At 31.9% G+C, this 20,167-nt stretch overlaps 2 protein-coding genes across 6 annotated transcripts in view; one reads left to right on the top strand and one right to left on the bottom strand.

Moving 5' to 3' along the window:
- Positions 1–4,781: 4,781 nt before the first annotated feature.
- On the top strand, positions 4,782–9,435 carry LOC132721937 (MRG/MORF4L-binding protein-like). 2 transcript variants are annotated; one of them, XM_060706325.1, is made up of 4 exons: positions 4,782–4,940; positions 6,408–6,526; positions 7,565–7,775; positions 9,018–9,435. In XM_060706325.1, exons 1-4 carry the CDS (start codon positions 4,862–4,864, stop codon positions 9,176–9,178), a joined length of 570 nt encoding a protein of 189 aa, XP_060562308.1. In that variant the 5' UTR covers positions 4,782–4,861; the 3' UTR covers positions 9,179–9,435. The 2 variants fall into 2 exon arrangements, with proteins under 2 accessions (XP_060562308.1, XP_060562307.1); XM_060706324.1 differs by having other exon boundaries at positions 7,565–7,787.
- Positions 9,436–12,446: 3,011 nt separating this feature from the next.
- The window catches only part of LOC132721936 (stromal membrane-associated protein 1-like), a 34,184-nt gene continuing 26,463 nt past the window's right edge, over positions 12,447–20,167 (bottom strand). For all 4 annotated transcript variants that reach the window (XM_060706320.1, XM_060706322.1, XM_060706323.1 and 1 more), the window contains one exon: positions 12,447–17,579. In XM_060706320.1, coding sequence (XP_060562303.1) covers positions 17,472–17,579 — 108 coding nt within the window. In that variant the 3' untranslated portion in view covers positions 12,447–17,471. The remainder of the gene's footprint in view (positions 17,580–20,167) is intronic.

Raw genomic sequence — 20,167 nt, 5'->3', positions numbered from 1 at the left:
TCTTGTTTGTTTTTATCTGAGTCAAAAATACACAGCAGAGCTCTTATTTATGTTATCTTTTATATCAATGTGATTTCTCCCTCAACTCAAGTTAGGGAATATATAGTGAAGCCATTTGTGTCTGTTATTTTCTTACTGTTATTCAAATATCCATTGCTGATACGTGGTATGTCTTATAATCATGATTATAAATAACATAGCATCTTTTATAGATTAACATTTTTAATGGAACTAATAAATTATCTTATTCTTGTCTTTGAAAACAAGGAAATATATAAATTATTAAAATAATGACAACGTTATTATTTACTATAACTTATCTTATTTTTCTTACATATTTATATTTTCTCACATATTTATAATACATAATTTTACCTCCCTGTTGCTTGTTATTTGATATTCATTTTTGACATTAGGTATTTTTAACCTTTTAAAATAATTTTAACTCTAGAAGAAACAGATCTCTTATCGTTAAACAGTTAAAATAAAGATAAATAGCATAGAATTACTAGATGTATTTTTTCCAGTTCCTTTCGTTTGCTGCCGTTATTCAAATATCTGAAACTTAAGTTTATCCAATATCATATAATCACCATCATCGGATACTCCCGGTTGATTAATATGTAACATAACATAAAATGTTAATGGTTCCGCCGAGGTAATCAGACAATGCATAATTACTAGCACCATTTGAATGAATTTTGTACCTAAATTTATATCACAAATTCTTAACTCTTTTAACTTGCATAAACAAAATTTTAGCGACTTAAAATGAAAGTTATTGATGACTTAAGAACTTCTGTAACTAATCAGAGATTAATGAACCATATACATGTACATCGGACATAGATTAATGATTTTAAACAAAAGTATATAACATGTTTTTGACCAAATCGCCATTCTCCCAAATAAGCCTTGTATCAACCAGAAAATTCAAGTGGTCCGACGGACCAGTGGGTTTTAAAATTAGGTGGTCCTTGCCAAAACCAAGTGGTCTCGGACCAACGGACCACCGCTAATGTCGAGGCCTGCATATATATGTATGCTAGTAGACTTTTGTGATGATACCATTTTGATATGAGACCATTATTATGCATCATCTTGGTCTATTAAAATTACATTTAACACTAACTAGCACCCATTAACGCAAAGATTTGAAGATAACGCAGGAGTTGTGCAAAAGTAACGCAAAATTGTGCAATTCTAGCCAAACGTGCACCACGGTTAGTTAATGGCTGTAAATCAAATGCAATGATACGGTTGCTTCGTCATTATATTCTCATCTAAAATGTTTGGTTGTAAGCATGACGATCTGGATAGAGGCCTTTTTGAGTTGTGTCGATATATTAAATTTTAATACAAAAATGCATATATTACAGGCAGCATTGTTTTTGCTATTTGGCATACTTGAGACATTTGCTTAACTACTCGTGTCATGTTACACTGAAATCAGAGGATAAAATGCCGGTTTTGTGAATGCTGCACTGAGGAAACACTGCATGGTTTTTCTCATAAAAATCTGTATCATATTTTATTTGCTTCTTTTTTCAATTACAGTCAAAACTGTCTTAAGCAGCCAGCCAAGGGATGCAGTCATTTTGGCTGCTTAAGACAGGTGGCTGCTGAATGGAGGGTCCAGTTTTTATCCAAATAAATTAGTCCTTTCTTTGTAAAATAAACTAATTTAAGTATAAATAAACCAGTCTGATTCATCATCATCATCATCATCCTCAGTTTTTAACCATCTACAAACGTATGCCATTAATGGTTAAACATGTACACACTCCTTTTACATGAATGTAACACAGATAAACAAATGCATGCAAATGTATATGAGATAGTAGCTAGTTTGGCAAATGTCTTAAGGTATGGCGGTTAACAAATGAATAAAGTTTTATCTGCGTTATTGTTTTGATTAACTATTAAACACAAAAGTCGCCTTCAAAACGGCCGTAAGCCAGGTCGTCAATCTCACCGATGATCTCTTAAGGTAAACATATATGCCTGGAAATATAATGTCATGCTGGTCAATGTAGGGCTTAGTAATAACTTTGCCTTGCCTGCATGAAAGTAGTTTTTATTTTCATTTAATCCGAATTAAACTTGGACAGACTATATACCACAAGTAGATCTTCGTTAGTTTTTTTTCCAAGTGACCTGATCCATTTATGCATTACGGAGTTGTAATTACCTGGCTCCTTAAGGATCAAATATACATCTTTGGTTATTCTTTATCTCAACGGGGTTACTCAATAAAATCCACCAGGGAGACATCGACGTCGAGGGGTATGAAAACTGTACATCGGTGTAGAGTGGCGTGTTCCGACATAAATTTTTAAAACTATATTACACAATTGTATCACAACTGTCCCATGACAAACTGATGTTCCACACTACACCCTAAAAGGTCTGGTGGCCAACATGTATTTATACTTTACAAGGTGCATGGTGTCCATTAATACATATGATGGTACGACTTGAACGAGCTGGATGGAAGATTAAAACGCCTCCAGGCTCTCAGTAGTAACACAAGAATCCGGTATAATATTCCAGGTATTAACAGTCCTTGGAAAAAATGAGTGTTGATAAACGTTGATTCTAGATTGAATTGGAATGAATTTCATACGGTGACTTCCCCGGGTTGAACGAACGGTGGCAATAGTGGGATGGTAAATCACTGGCACGGCTATTAAAAAGTTTACTACTTTGTACATGAGAGTCACATCTGCCCATACTCTACGTTGTTGAAGACTGGGCCATTGTAATTTATTTATCAGTTCAGTTACACTATTAGGATTGTGTGGGTTATACGGTCTATTCAATACCCATCTCGCTGCTTTTCTTTGGATTTGTTCTATCTGTTTAACTTGAGTCTTTTGTAAAGGATTCCATATTGGAGAAGCGTATTCCAGTTTAGGTCTGACCAAATTAATGTAAAGCTTTTTCTTTCACTTTGGGAGGACAGTATCTTAAGTTCCTCTTTAGAAAACCAAGTGTATATATGTACTTGCTGCCTTTTTCGTGATAATGTTAATATATCTGATATGCACTTTATTTGCACAGAACTTATCTAATCAGTAGGCCTTGGTTTATTTTTGTTACGAGGCCTGATTCCATCATGCATTACAAAGTTGCGACTTCTAAAATGGTAGAAATAGATCTATGCGAACTATGCCCTTTTGTGATATCTCAAAAAGTGTAAGACCTATTGTTTTGATATTTGACAAGTACCACCATTTAGTGGTCCTCTACAAAGTCCTGGTAATAAATAATGAGTATGAAAACGACGTCGCCAGTTTAATAAAAGTTGTAAAATCTAGTTGACAGTTAATCACATGGCTATAAAGATTGCATGACATGTGGTTCTCTAAACAGTGTGTTTCAATAAACGTCATGGGTTCCAAATCGGCTCGCCTATAGATATGGTCAGTTGCTTTCTCTTTTTGTTTATTTAAAAAAAAATTAAATGCTCTTGTTTACAAGTCAACCGCATTACAAGATATGACCATGTACTAGTATTTTGGCAGCAACACCATATTTTTCTTCATGATGCATATGATGGTCTCATTGGCCTCCCGTGCATCAAAATATTATCATTATAAAAATCGACTTGCACACATGATTATTTAGTATCATTTAGCGAATTACTGAATTCAAAATTTACAGGTCACCTTTTGGTTGCTAATAACATTTAAGGACATGAACGGTGACATGTCCAGGTCCGTTTTTTTTATATCATTGAACAAAGCACGCGGTAACACTCTCAGCGCCTGAAAGGGCGGATGGAAACTCATTAAGCCTAGCTGGAATACATACACATACATGTCAACCGCATTGCAAAGAGTTTACGCTGTTGAAATCAGATATGTGACACTTGTTTGATATTTCAAAACCCTGAAATAGTAATAAAATGTTTACTACCAAAAGAATAATATATTAAATAGCAAAAAAGCGAAGACAATCATTTTAAAAGTTGTCTTCATGGCAGTGGCAGCTATGAGAGCCATTACCAAATGCAGTCATGAAGAACAGGCAGTTGGATTGTAGAGAATGTATATTTTCATGTATAATACAGGATTTTATAACAAGGTTATAAAAAATCCTTCGTGTTGGCTGTTATATAGCTTTCCATTTATAAAATCATTAATTACATTGTCTTTTTCATTGTATCGATACATATATTTTTATTATTTTATCCCTAATTCTAAGGGTCTGTACGTACATTTTTTCCACAGCTAGGCCTCCAAAACTCATTTGTTACAGCACATATAAATAGTGATTGTTGAGAAGCATGGATGCCGTATTGACCATATTCGACAAAATCTACCATACCCTTTTAACAATTGCATGCATGCACTCATCTCAAGGACCTGGAATTTTGCAACAATTCGGACCAGATATGCATGGGACATTTCGCACCAGATTTTGGGACGCTCCAAAACGCTGCTTTAAATTATCTTAGGAAAGCAGATGTTTTGTTCTCAGACCTATACAGAGAGCATGAACAATATATTTTTCATGAATACAAAATTAATTATTCACATTTTCTCGTACCAGTTACACAGTATGTTAATAAAATTTCCATCAATTATGTTCTATGCTTTGATTGCATTTAAGGACATAACAAATTAGTAATATATTAGATTTATCTAGATGAAAGCGCATTTGCTGATATTTCACCCATATAACATACGACTCTACAGCAGATTTGTGTAGTTCTATTTCAATTATTAACTTTGTCAGGGAAACAATCAAAATATAGCCCTGTCATTTTATTCAAACTTCCACTTTTCTCTAGATATTACACGTTGGATTTATATAAATCAACTGCTCAAAAACTAATATCAAAAGAAGCTTGAAAATGTCGGAAGAAAACTTCAATTGGAATTGTGAAATGGAAGTGAACTTATTTCATGCACTCCGGGGTCATAAACCAGTTGGTATGTGAAATGAAACAAAACATAAGAAAAAAATCAATTCAGTAGGAATGGTTTAAATTTCTTCCTAGTTACGAGAAGCTTGTTTATCGCTAGTTCGTAACCAATACGTTTCGTAACAATAAATTGTACATACAATTTGGCTTATATCTGGATCGTCGCAACACAGATGACAAAACAAATCTCGTCTATTGGCCAACTCGTCCCATGGTCATCTCGTCCCCTTATATTTAGTCAAGAAAGCTTTCAATAAGCTGAATCCTAATGCAGCCTGTCTACTCAATTTTAACTGGTGAAAACACTGTACTGTAGTTGGAACATATAATGTAGTTGGAACATGTTTTGTATACTAATTTATTCAAAGAGTAGAAGAACAAATTAAAAAAAAACTCATGATATTACACGTAATGAACTGACAGCTGTTTCACTTAGATTACTACCCACTAACACAGGCACAGACTTATCACTTGTTGCTGTAATCTAGCAATGTAGCTGACATAACAATAGCTTAGGACTAAACAATCACTCTAACAATAGGTAGATAGGTAGACGGCAACAGCTTTTAGGTAATAAGATATGCAGTTTAGACTATCCCAAACATTCATTTAAAATTCAGTGATTCTGACAAATTAAATTTGCTTGCATGCATACATTTACCCCTTGCCTTCATTTTTTTTGCATGCATGTTGAATTTTGTGCTTGAATTACTCACTGTCATGTGTAAATTGGCATTCTGTATTGAATTTGTTCGACCAAACTGTACAACCCGTTATACTTTATGCAAAAAAATATGTGATATTCTGAATACAGCAACCACTAGTGTACATGTATTTTAAATTTTTTATGCTCTTCAAAGGGAGAGCATATACATGTAGTCACTGCCTTGTCCATCTTTTCTAACAAGACAGTACATAGCTACTCTATTGTTCTCTCTATTGTTCTTTTTAGCCACATTTATGAAAATAGCCTCATAAAAGCCTTACAGAATGAATGACATGAAAGAGAAAGTACAGTTACCTATTGTTCATCTAGCTTACATTTAAATACTCAAGTGGCTAGAGGAACAATATATAACTGTAAGTTGCTTAATTTTTTTCATTATCTCCCTTAATGATACCTAAAAAAAATACTTGTCAGGACTATAACTTCCAAAGCAGCAATGATTTCTCATTCAAACATTACACATTTGAGGTAAATGGGAGAATGTGTAATCCAACTAGGAGGATGTGCAGTGTTAAAGGACCATAATTCTACTTTGCTTCAATTATCTTAACAGTAATATAGATTAGCATGAGAAAGTGCAGTGTATAAAAAGCCATTATTCTACCTTGCTTAATTTTTTGAGTTATCTCCCTTCAACTAATAAAATAATGAGTTGTAGATACAGAATGAGTTAGTTTAGCAGTTTTTTTCTCTCAAAACAATCTTCAGCTTTCATTGCCAATTTATAAAGTAATGTTTTAATTTCAGGAGTCAACAGACATTTCCACATGGTCAGCATTCATGAAAAACTTTCAAGTACAAACAAGAAGATTACAGCTAGGCAAATATGGGATTATCTCGGTGAATTATACGACTTAAATGCCTTGGTAAGAACAAGCAATCATGTAAGACATAAATATTTTCTTTTACAATAATATAATTATTACTTGATATGAATATATGTTTTTGTTATCACCCTTTGTAAGTTTGCAACTGTATCTGGTTTAAATTTGTTTATTGGTCATAATTTAATATGAAAACTTAAAATAGTCAGGTTATGATGATTCACTCATTTAGATTACTAACAATATTTGTAGAATACAACTATTGCAGATGCATAGCATATGTACACTTAAAGTGTAAAAAGCTATATCTTATAGAATATTTTATAAGATTTTTAATTAGTAAAATAATGTTGTTTTTTTTTTCAATATCCCATGATAGATTTTTGAAAGAGTTGTAAGATAAAATGTGTCTGTTATTTAACACACATGAATATCACACTTAAACAGAATAAAATAATCAGAAACAAAATATTTATCTTCTATTTTAGTTATGATTTTTACTTTAAAGGGCATGCACCATTTGCTCTAAAAAAGTATACAAACATATTTTTAATATAGGTATTTTGAGAATATTCAAACTACAGGCATCATACTTAAGGTCTTTTGACTTAGATACATAAAGAAAAACATACCCTTATTTTTACAGCATTCACAATTTCTATTTTCTTATTCAACTTTATCAGAACCAACACTTAAACTTGGTAATATGCAAAGTTAATTGAGAAAAAACTATTGAAATATATTTGAATAAATGATTCTGGTTCAGTCATTGAAGAAAAATGTGTACATTTCTTTCATTATCTATAGAGATATATTTACCTTATGCTCTTAAGTTTCGTGTATTTCAAAACCACTTCTTCTGTCTAAGAGAGATGAAATTAATATCTATACATGTATGATCAATTATAAACAGAAGAACTTGTAACTTACCAAATTAATATTAGTTTAAAACAATAGTAAAGTTCACTTAATTTACAAGAATTATCAATGGATAGAATGCAGTAATACATATGTGTATAATATATATTTCAAGTAATTTTTACCTGACTATATAATTTCATTTTCCTCTGTGTTTTTCAGAATGAGTCCGAGATATTGCCATTTCCAAACAAAGAATTAGACTTCAGTTTACCAGAAAAAGACTTTTCAGATGTCAAAGAAACATCATTTCCTCGTTTAATACATCCAAAACAAGATACTGATAAACTTGATGTTAAACCTGAAAAAACTGATAAACCAGAAAAACAGGATAAAAGTGAAAAGGCTGATAAACAGGACAAACCTGATAAAGGTAGTGACTCAGGTAAGGTCTGAATGTGGGTCTATATACTCGAAGAGAGACCTTAACCATTTTATTGCTTGTTAGATTTTAGTTTGTTGAAACTGTTCAAACTATATTCCAGTAGTGTGCGTTATCTGGTTGATACCTGCTGTAACTAAAAACAAGTTTATAAAAGTAGCAAAAAAAAAAAAAAAAAAAAAAAAAAAAAAAAAAAAATCTGAAAAACAAGAGAGAGAAGAAAGAGAGAGCTATGCCTTAAGAGACTCAAGGCTTGTTTAAGGTCATACCCATGTTCTTTCTTGGGACTTAAACAATACACAGAAGGGCACCTGTAGTCTTGCTCCACCAGTGCAACTGAAAATGTCTTATCATCTTTGTTTTGTTAGTATGACTGGTCATAAAACGCATATTGTTACAATATGATGCCCGATTACTTATAATGATAATAACAGATTGAATTAACCCTTATGTTACTGGGACCAAATGTTAGCCTTTGACACCAATATAGAGCCAAGCAAGGCAGTTGAAAAAATGGAAGATGGGCTGATCTTTTGCAGAAATTCAGCAGGTTTAAGTTTAATTAGTATAACCGGGTTCGTACAGTCTTAAAAAGTGCTTGATTTTGAGTCCCTTTCTTAAAAAGTGCTTAAAAATGTAAAAAAGTGCTTAAAGTCCTTGAATTTGATTACTGTCTTGAAAAGTGCTTAAAAAGTGCTGAAATTTGCTGAAATTATGCTTGAAAATGATTGAATGACATAACGTCGATAAAAATTAACAGTAAAAATGATCCAATGAAGTATCAAAATAAATAGAGTAAGTAAGTGGACAAATTGCAGTTGTTTTTGAACTAATTTGTATTTGATGCACCCTTTGTTATTTTATTAAAGCTTAAAATTTGGCAAGAAAATGTGTATAATACAAGAAAAAATGGTGAATAAACTCCTTCTAAGGTTGAATATTGTGTTGATATATGTGCAAACAATGCGCTTAAAAATGGAATTACATGCTTAAATAGTGCTTAAAAAGTCCTTGAATTTTGGCATTGGATGTCTGTATGAACCCTGTATAAACACTACAGGTTTATTTTTCAACAACCTGGGCTCTCTGTTAAATTGTTTCTGGGGGGAATAGTACATGTCTCTGTAGGAGGGGGAATTTGAACATTGTTTTCTTATTCATGAATTTAAAGCCCTGACAAGTAAACATTTTGAAATATTTTCTGTTACTTGACTATTTTATTGTTTATTGTAGGATCATCAAAGTCTTCCAAGTCAGATAGTCGTCATTCTGCTGGTACACCAGTGTTAAACACACCAGATAACTCACCTAAACGTAAACGAACCCGCAACACTCCATCATCCACAGCAAGTCCTGCTACACCAGATGCCCCGCCTTCAAAACGAAGAAGATAAAACAGAATAAAACTTTAATCGGACATAATTATGGAGGATATATTTTATATTTTTCATGTCATATTGGCATGAAACAGTCTTACAGACAGAAGTGTTCAATCAATATCATTAGGGTGGTAAAGTGCCTTTGAGATGTAAAAAAAAATTGTATGAAGATTTTTTGACTGCACATTTACAATTTTAAACTTAAAGTCCAGTGATACAGATCAGACTTATATACATGTACATGTAATAAAAAAATGTGAATTATAAAGACATACTGGAATCATGACTATGAGTTGTAAGACAATGTGTCATAAGGAAATAATGTTCACAGGTCAAAGGCTTTTTTGATTGGCTTGCCATTCTCTGGAATTATAAAGATGGTAGTTGTTTGTGCAATAATTTAGGTTTGTATGATCATTTTGGTGACAATACAAGAATTACACTGCCATCTTGAATTCCATTGAAGTAGGGAAACTCATGAAGAGTTTGCTAATCATCAAACTTTTGCATCATAATGGGGGATTTGATATGTTTTTGAAACGGTTTTCTTGGGCTAGACTGTCATATTTTTATGAAATAAAAACCTTGGGAAAAAATGTTCAGTTCATTTTTTTGTTTTTATCAAAAAATCTGATGTCAGAATTTTAAGTTATTGTTCCACACACTTTTTTGAAGGTACATGTATAAATGAGCTCCATCTGTCTGTCTGTCCATCCTCAAGCACACTGTGTCTGGTCCATAACTCAGTCATTCATCAATGGAATTTTGAAATAACTTGGGACATATGTTCATCAAAATGAGACAATGTGTCATGAACAACACCCAGAAGTCAAGGTAACACCTGAAGATGAAAGGGCTGATGGAGGGTATATTTTGTGTCCTGTCCTTAACTTTTTCAGCCATCAGGGGATTTCGAATTAACTTATACACACATATGTACACAAAGAATGTCAATCAACATTGTAACAATGATATTGTTAAATTGCATTTATGATTTATAGAAACTGGTTAGCAATATATTTAAATGAGAAACATTAGTCACTTTATATATAAATTATTACATAAACCATGGCCTTTATGAGATATCTAGATATGTAAATATGCCACTGTGACAGGGAAATAAAGTGTGGACGTAAGTGTCCTTTGTTTACAATGTAGCCATGATTCACATACCCTCTGTTGAGTTCTACTAGGCAACGCCAAATGCTCTAGGCATTGAAGTTTTTGTCAATAGTATTATTCAATAGACAATACTTGTCACAAGTAGTGGTATAAGTAAGCCAATATTAACCCTTTACCACACTAAACATAAATGGACTTGTCCATCTTTTAATGTGGACATACCCATTTTTCATTTAACCTTTTCCCTCATATAAGCGTGTTTTGACTGCTTTTTGCCCCCCCCCCCCCTTTCAGGCCTCAAACAGTGAAAAAATGACCTATTTTGGCCCCAAACACCGTTTTTTTTTCGTTTGAGAAATGTTGTTAAAAAAAGTGACCACTTTTTCGGCGCTGCCCCCCATCAAAATGTTACATCAGGGAGTTGCCAGAAGGGGGATGTGCCCCCTTCTGTTTGGGGGGTTTGAAGGGGGCAGTAGTCCACCCTCATCGCCAAGAAATTTTTAGACATGTGACAGGCTAAAAATGGCCTCGAGTCAATCTTAGGGTAACTAGTAACTGACGCTGAAAAGCCTTTCACTCTATCACAATTCATTGAGAAATTGCAGCACTTTGAAATCAGTTTTGATGGAAAAAAAACAATGCAAAATAGTGATTTTTGGCAATTTTGAGACGTTCCCCCGTCGCCATGGTAACAGGAAATTTACGATTGAGCTTGCCGTTTCAGAGGCTATGGTCTAGTCAACATTTGTGCCAAGTTTCATCAGTATTGAAGCATTTTTCATAGTTTCATAGCAGTTTGAACTTGTTAAAGGAATGAGGATGCTTTCAATGAAAACAGCCATTTTTCGCAATATGCTCATGGGGTAAAAGGTTAAGGGAAAAGTTATGTAATGACTTAATAGGAAACAGTGCAGACTATGATCAGACAGCACAGATGTGCTGGCTTGTTTTTAGTGTACACTGATTGCATGGGTAAGGCCATTATTTTTTGATATTTCGGTTTACAGACCCGCCGACTCTGTATTTTGGGAAAATGAAAAAAAAAAAAGAAAAAAATCTGCCCCCAAAAAAATTCTGTGTTGTCTTGAAATACGCTGCTAATAATACGACTTGTCAAAGAAATGTCGCCGGTAAGTATTTTAATTAACTGTTAAACCTACCACATGCCAGACTATTTTACCTACGATTTATACAGTGAGATACGCAACCGGTTATCTTTACTCGAGAATAGCCTGTCGTCTGCTAGTTGGGCAAAGTGTTTATTGGTGTATTATGAAAGAATGTCTGTTAAAAGGGGGCATGTCATTCTCACAGAATTATAATTAGGCTTTGATCATATTTCATCAATGCATTGAAGGTCGAAATGCGTAAAAATGTAAAACAACCAAACAAAAAAAAGAAACACCCCAAATTACGTAAGCAATTACATTCAAGGACAGAGCGAGAGAAATCTGCTGCAATTGACAAGATCAGTATTTTCAGATTTTACAAAAAAAAATAGTCTTTAAAAGCAGGTTGAATACAGGTTTCAAACAAACAAAATAAAAAAAAATGCCCGCACTTACTTTTAATAGATTTTTATGTCAAAAATTGACCCGCTAATTATCCGATAAAAATATTTTCACAATGGGCAAAATTGAACATAACTTTGTGTAATCTTTTCTTGACAGTTTTTTTTAACAACTGATCTATAAAGAAATGAGTGCAAGTCAGCTGATTTTCGGCACCTTTGATGATTCAGATTACACAGCAGTGTGTAAACATCAAAGAATGACAGATTCTTTTGGAGAGCTCGCTTGCCACTTGTCATAAGTCATTGTGTGTAGATTTCATGTGTGTTTTTAAACAATGGCAATATGAGCAAAAGTTTTTTTTTTGTGTATTTAAACAATCTTTGGAATAGACAATCGGCAATGTATTTAATTTCATTGCTCTAGTAAGTACTATGTATATGTATGCACCACATTTATAGTTATGAAAACTTTTTTTTTTTTTTTTTTCCCGCCGCCGACCCTACCTTTTTTTGGAAAAAATCAGTAAACCAAAATATAAAAAAAAATTGGCCTAAATTGAGTCGCTCCCAGAAAGCCACAAGTTTATTTTTGCTTCTAAAGAGTTTAAGCTGGAAATTTTATGGTATACATGATAAATGAACACAATATAATGACATCTTATCATCTTTAATATTCACAATGATAATATTTACAATTCACTAAATAATGAGTCAACAAAGTACAAATACATACATACATGTTGTGAAACACTTCAATATAATATATAAAAAAAGAAAAACTGAAAACCACTTGTTTAAAATGATCGATGACACAAATTTAACAACATTTCCTACATGTTTATGCATCAACAATAATTTCAAGCAGTAAATTATAATTCTTTTATAGTTTAAGAAAGAAAAAAAGGCTGACTAAAAAGGTGACATTGAATTTCATACATATTTATTCTTTAAAAAAATAAAACAAAAAAGACAGGATTTCATAATCAGCTTTTTGATCAGCCCCTCTTTTTGTCAGTATCTTTGCTTTGTATAATAATATGAAAACATATCTACATACTGAAACCTCTTTTTCTTATTTCTCAATTCTTTTCTTCACCAAACTGTTTTTTAAATAAGAAATTTCTTACAGTGTATTGCCAAACTAAATGCAAAATGTCCTTTGTTTTCACTGGTTAAAATTTAGGTAACAGGATAGTGTTTGTTATTTTTCAGCAGTAACTTATTACAGAAAAGTGTTAAGTGTTCATACATTGTACAAAATACACATATATAAACAAAATTTAATCTCAAATCTACAAAAATTAAATTTGTTACATATCTTACATGATATAGACAAAATCGTCAAACATTGAGACATGGTGCTTTGTCGATTTCAAAATGAGAGCATATCTATACATACTTTTGTACTGGTATTCACATTTGGCTTCTGTTAACTACATAAAACAATATAACAAAGTACTATATATAATACCAGGTATCTATGATACCAAACTTCACCAACATGGCTATTCTATATCGACTCAGATTAAGAATGTAAGGCAAATCAGTCTAAATTCAAATTCACCCAAGGACAGATTGGTACCCAGTCTACATTTTAACATAAAATTGCACTCTGGGAAATGTGAATTGAAAGTGATTTGTTGTGTAGATCATTTAACATGGGGTAGATTTAACTTCTTTTGGACTGATTGACATGGGAGTTACTAATTTTTAATCTTATTCCTGAATTATCATTTTGCTTTTGAAAGACCAATCAGATTTAGCCTAAAATATAAATATAGATTGTACGTTTATTTCACTGTAAGATTTCAGATGTAAGCTACATCCAGACACGGTTATCACTGGATTATTGGTAATGAATAAATATATGCTCCATATTTCATCAAGTATAGTGAAATTACAGTTATATTTAACAATATGGCTTTGAAAAATAGCGATCAAAATTGCATGTGAGCAGAATGGTTGAGGATTAATACTGAAAATGCTGAACTGCTTGTATCATTTGAGGTAAAGTCTCTAGCTATTTAAAAGCAATGTGTTTTATTTCTATCAAACATTTTCAAATGACTTCAGACATTTTTTTGTTGTTGTTCTTTTTCCTCAAAAAAATGGAGAACATGGAGAAAATGAAATAGTATATTTATATTTCAAATCACCCTGACAAATATAAAATTAAACATAAAATATAAACTACTCTCGTAAAATAATGAATATTTATGAACATAAAATAGAAGCTACTCTTGTAAAATAATGAATATTTATGAAGTATTAATTTTTGGTAAATTTATTACAAATTTTTTTAACATAATTGTATCTCTTTTTTCAAAAAGATATGTGCCAAACCCAGCATCTTTCTGTGTGTAGTAAATCAAATAATTTTCACAACATTCAATACAAGTTATACAAAACCTATCTAAATTATTTTTATGCTAGTTTTAGTGACATTCACTAACAATTACACCTAAATGTTCTACAGCTTCCATTCAAAACAAGTCACGCGAAACTGAACTAAATTTATTTCTGTATTGGGTTTCTAACAATAATACATACCGGTACACTTAATCTACAGAAATTATTACTTCACAAAAAAGCAGATTTTACACAATAACATGAAGGATTTCAAAACCAGCACATGAACATTTTAGAAGTTTAAACACAATACCTGATACCAATGTTTTAAAGAGAATAAAGCTATAATCTAATGAAATATTTCTATAAATGGTACAACTTTGTTGTTTCCTAAATCTTAAGGTTAATCTTAGATTCTTGAAAACTTGTCACATGTATACTGTGCATAAACAGAATAAAATGTTCCAGAACAAAACACTACGCTGATATTATATGCAGTGCTTAAACCGTTTGAGACAATGATTTCCTGAACATGCTATTTGCTCCTTAAAAAAATGCAAGCATATTTGTTTCATACAAATAATTTGAAATTTTTCTTTTTCAAAATTTGAACACAACAAATGCAAAAAGAACTAATGCATGAAGCTTTATTCAGAACTTACAATACATTAAAATTTTCAAAATGTTTTCATCTTACTATGGCCTAAGAGTGTAAGACAGCATTTACAAAATCTTGACAGCTGAATGATTTTGATTTTGTGGGTCCTACAAAATTTCATCTCTTATTGCAAACAAAATATGAGACTAAAGTTCTACAGACTGTCACATCTTCAGGTAATACTTGTACCTTAATAATTTAAAAAACTTCTCTTTTTTTTTCTAACTATTAATGAACATATATAATTGAACAATTAATAATTAAGTTTTCTAGTTTCTCACACTCATACAATTGGAAACAGTTAGATAGATACTTTTTATTCCTCCAATATTGAAGAGCAAAACATATTTACAAAATATTCACATGTATATCACAATCTTAAGTTTACATGCAGAAAAAGATACAACAAACAAATGATAAGAAATAGTATGGCCTAATGTTCTACAATATAGTGGTTCAAGATTCTTTAATATTATTTATATTCTCCTAAATCAACTGAACTTGGTCATTTTGATATTATTTGCAACATCAGTTAAATTAAAACATTGCACATCCCCAGTCCAATTCATAAATCATCTTCAATTTTAAATCAACAAAAAATTTATGGATAATATATTTTTAGAACCTGCCATGTTTTCTATAAGACCTAAGAATGCAAATTTCAATTAAAATCAATAAATGTTTATAGATAATGAAACTAAATAAATATGCTTGGCACATGAATTAGTCATGAAATCTTAGAATCATGTACGGAATGATAATCAGTTAATGGATAGAGATTTAACATTTGAGCCGCGTCATGACAAAACCAACATAATGGGTTTGCGACCAGCATGGATCCAGACCAGCCTGCGCATCCGCGCAGTCTGGTCAGGATCCATGCTGTTCGCTATCAGTTTCTCTACTTGAAGCGAACAGCATGGATCCTGATCAGACTGCGCGGATGCGCAGGCTGATCTGGATCCATGCTGGTCGCAAACGCACTATGTTGGTTTTGTTGTGACGCGGCTCATTTATTTGAAAGTTTTTCATTTAAAAGTTTTAATAGCAATGGGTGTTAAAATGTGAATCAAATTTTTACACCTCCCGCACCATATTGCCTAAAAGTCCATATGGTTTCTTTCATACACAGTGGAACCACATTTTTGTAATATAAAGACATCATAATGACTTAATTAAAACTTCTATTTCAATTTTTCTTATCATTTGAAATGATGTTAATGATTGATAAAGAAATAAACTTTCTCAAATAAGAAAACATGTTATATAAATCGTCATATTGTTAAACTCATTACATTACCAGTGTAAACATTACATCTAATTATTCTATGGGTTTGTTTTTTCCACTCTCTTTTTGGAAATGGGCCCACATACACCCTGTTGACAACTTTGTAATCATGAAATTTGGTGTTCTTTGAAGGAAAAAAAAACAACACACCACAAAACATGTCATGACAACCAAATATTAACACTATTTTGAGATAAATAGAAATATCAATAAAGAACAAGTCAATTTACTAACTCAAAAATACAAAGAATATGCACACACATTTTTTTCTTTTCTTACTTGTATTTTATACCATCAATATCAATCAGTATATTTTTGTGTGTTTATATCATAAATCAGATTCTATATATATATTTTTGGTGGGTTTTATGTACAAACACAGTTCAGTGACTTTCCAGCTTTATTGTTGGAGGAGTACCTAAGGTGCCACTTTGTGCATTATTGAAGAACAATCCTTGTTCCCTAAACCAGCTTGATAGCTTCCTCACATAAAAAAATCCAGTCCCTGGTGGAGTTTGAACCCACAGCAGTTAGGGGCAAGTGGTCAGACTTTAAATAAATGTTCATTTATAATGTTGCTCAAGATTTAAAAAACAAAGTTGAAACTGCAGTCTATTTTTACATAGGCAAGACACACTTGAATGTTGTGACTTACAGTCAGTTTAATAACAATATTTATTTTATTTTTAGCTTTTATTTCTTTGATTACTAATGGGTTACTTATGTGTTAACCTAAGGGTAGCTTAAAGATATAACAAACATGCCTATAACTGCTCAGTCGAACAAACCCAATTAGATGAAATGATCTGATACAGGAATTTATGTGAATGAAAACATGCATAGTTCCCTAATCTGTCTAATTCTAATTATCAGATTAGTGGATTATAATATGAATTTCACCACAACATATTTTTGTTAACAAAAAAGCACATGTCAATATTTGTGGTCAAATATATTGTTATTCAAATAAAAGATCAAAGTAGGGATATATAAATTTATACTGTACTCTAGTTATTTTTTTAATGTCTTCAGCACATAAAATAATAAACTATTAATTTATGGCAAACACAAGATTTAAGATTAAATGTAAAATAAATCATATGTATTTTTCATACAATTGTATTAAAACATCTCTTTACAAAACCTAGTATATTATACATATTAAAAAACAAATACTATCACATTTAACTTTCTGATAAACAAATATTACAATCCCTATCTGTAAATAAAACCCCAATGGTTTAGTGCTGTGAACAAACTCAATGTTTGTGGATACCCTTACAAACAATGTCCTTTATATTCATCACTAGTTTGATGGAGAGTACTATATATGTATGAGAGGATGATGGAATGTTGTCCCTAAGCTCCTCTACTCCTATCATTGCCACAAGTTTGTAGACAGGGTATGTCCCGATGACTGAGGGCCACTCCATCCCATTCCCATCTGTGGTTGGCCTAAATTCATATTGCCCATCTGCTGTTGCATCTATAAATAGCATAACAATAAACAATAAGATTAAGTTCAAGGGTCAGATATTTCTGGATATATTTGTGCTTAAGTCATAGAGCCATGAAGCTTCAACACTTACAGACTTTCACTTTACACATAATTTTGCATTAGTTAAATACAGCAGGAGTCAGTGCAAGTGTATGCTATGGAAAGCCTTGACTGTCTAATGATTGTAAAAATGAACGTTGTTGTGTCACTCTTTCTTTATACTATGTGTACTCATGAATATATTATGTAGATGCATCCTTATAAGAATTCAACGATGTCAATTTGTCTTTATATGATGTCGACCAATCATTATACGATGTGCATTTATGAATATATGATGTGGTAGAATCATTATAAACAGTCAACTTATCAATATATAATGTCAATCTTTCATTATACGATGTGCATCTATTATTATACGATGTGCATTTATGAATATATTATGTGGTTGCATCATTATATACAGTCAACTTATCAATATATAATGTCAATCTTTCATTATACGATGTGCATCTATTATTATACGATGTGCATTTATGAATATATTATGTGGTTGCATCATTATATACAGTCAACTTATCAATATATAATGTCAATCTTTCATTATACGTGCATCTATTGTTATATGACCCCTGCTTTATATGAAGTGCAAACATCATTATATGGTGTGCTTCTGTCATTATACTGATGGGGTTAAATTAACCGGGTTATATCTCACTATGCACCGTTCGTGGCAACAGCAGAAAAATTAAAGTAAATTAAATCATAAAGTGTTAAGCTGACTCTATATAAAGACAATTCTACATACTATAGTGTTGTTTTGACTCTATATAAGAATAGTTTCACATAATATATTCGTAGTTGCACATCATATAATGAAAGACTGACATCATATAAGGACGTGTTGACATCATATAATGTTAAGTTGACTCTATATAAAGATGGTTTCACATAATATATTTATTAATGCACGACGTATAATGAAAGATTGGCATCATATAAGGACGTGTTGACATCATATATTGTTAAGTTGACTCTATATAAAGACGGTTCTACATAATATAATGTTGTTTTTACTCTATATAAGAATGGTTCCACATAATATATTCGTAGTTGCACATCATATAATGAAAGACTGACATCATATAAAGACATATTCACATCATATATTGTTAAGTTGACTCTATATAAGGATGGTTTAACATAATATATTGAAAAATGTACATCGTATAATGAAAGATTGACATCATATAAGGACGTGTTGACATCATATATTGTTAAGTTCACATCATATAATGTTGACTCTATATAAGAATTATTCCACATAATATATTCATAACTTCACATCATATAATGACAGACTGACATCATATAAGGACAGATTGACATCATATATTGTTGTTTTGACCTTATATAAGGATGGCTCCACATAATATATTCAAAAATGCACAACGTATAATGATAGATTGACATCATATATTGTTCAGTTGATTACATATAAAGATGGATCCACATAATATATTAACTAGAACTATCACTAAATGTGATTAATACCCCCACAAGACTGCTTCGGAAATGAGGATGTTACTAGTAACAGAATACCTTGTAAAAGAATTGAAACATAGAGTTATGGTTGTGGGCAATAAAAGATAATTGTGGTTCATGTATGTTGCATTTCCTTTCAATGTGGTTGGCCATTGATGAAGTTTAATTGAATTACTCTGTAATAAGTCAAAGAAAGACAAAGAAAAAGAACAAAGGGCAAACACTCTATAAATACTGAAGATAGAGTTATAGTTCTTGTGCACTGCACTTCCTCTTATTGTGCTTGACCATTGTATGAAGTTGTTTTGAATTCCAACCAGTACGTTTTAAGTTATGCTCCGGACAAGCAAAAGTATCAAAGGGCAGTAACTCTGTATTTTGTCAAAATGGAGTTATGGCTCTTGTGCACTGCACTTCCTTTGAATGTCCTTGACAACTGTATGAAGTTGTACTGAATTCCAAACAGTAGTTTACAAGTTATGCTCTGGACAAGGAAAAGTAACAAAGGGCAATAACTCTGTAATTAGTCAAGATGGAGTTATGGTTCTTGTGCACTGCACTTCCCCTTATTGTGCTTGACCATTGTATGAAGTTGTTTTGAATTCCAACCAGTAGTTTTCAAGTCATGCTCTGGACAAGGAAAAGTAACAAAGGGCAGTAACTCTGTAATAAGTCAAGATGGATTTATGGTTCTTATGCACTGCACTTCCTCTCAATGTGCTTGACCATTGTATGAAGTTATAATGAATTCCAACAATAAGTCTTCAAGTTATGGTCCGGACAAAAGAAAGCAATGGAAAAGTAACAAAGGGCAATAACTCTGTAATTAGTCAAGATGGAGTTATGGTTCTTGTGCACTGCACTTCCCCTTATTGTGCTTGACCATTGTATGAAGTTGTTTTGAATTCCAACCAGTAGTTTTAAAGTCATGCTCTGGACAAGGAAAAGAAACAAAGGGCAGTAACTCTGTAATAAGTCAAAATCGAGTTGTATGAAGTTATAATGAATTCCAACAATTAGTCTTCAAGTTA

The sequence above is a fragment of the Ruditapes philippinarum genome, unplaced genomic scaffold (assembly GCF_026571515.1).
Source record: "Ruditapes philippinarum isolate M1 unplaced genomic scaffold, ASM2657151v2 ctg48_1_1_1_1, whole genome shotgun sequence".
Lineage (NCBI taxonomy): Eukaryota > Metazoa > Mollusca > Bivalvia > Venerida > Veneridae > Ruditapes > Ruditapes philippinarum.
The sequence above is the reverse complement of the archived record's forward strand: the minus strand, read 5'-3'. Positions and strand labels throughout refer to the sequence as shown.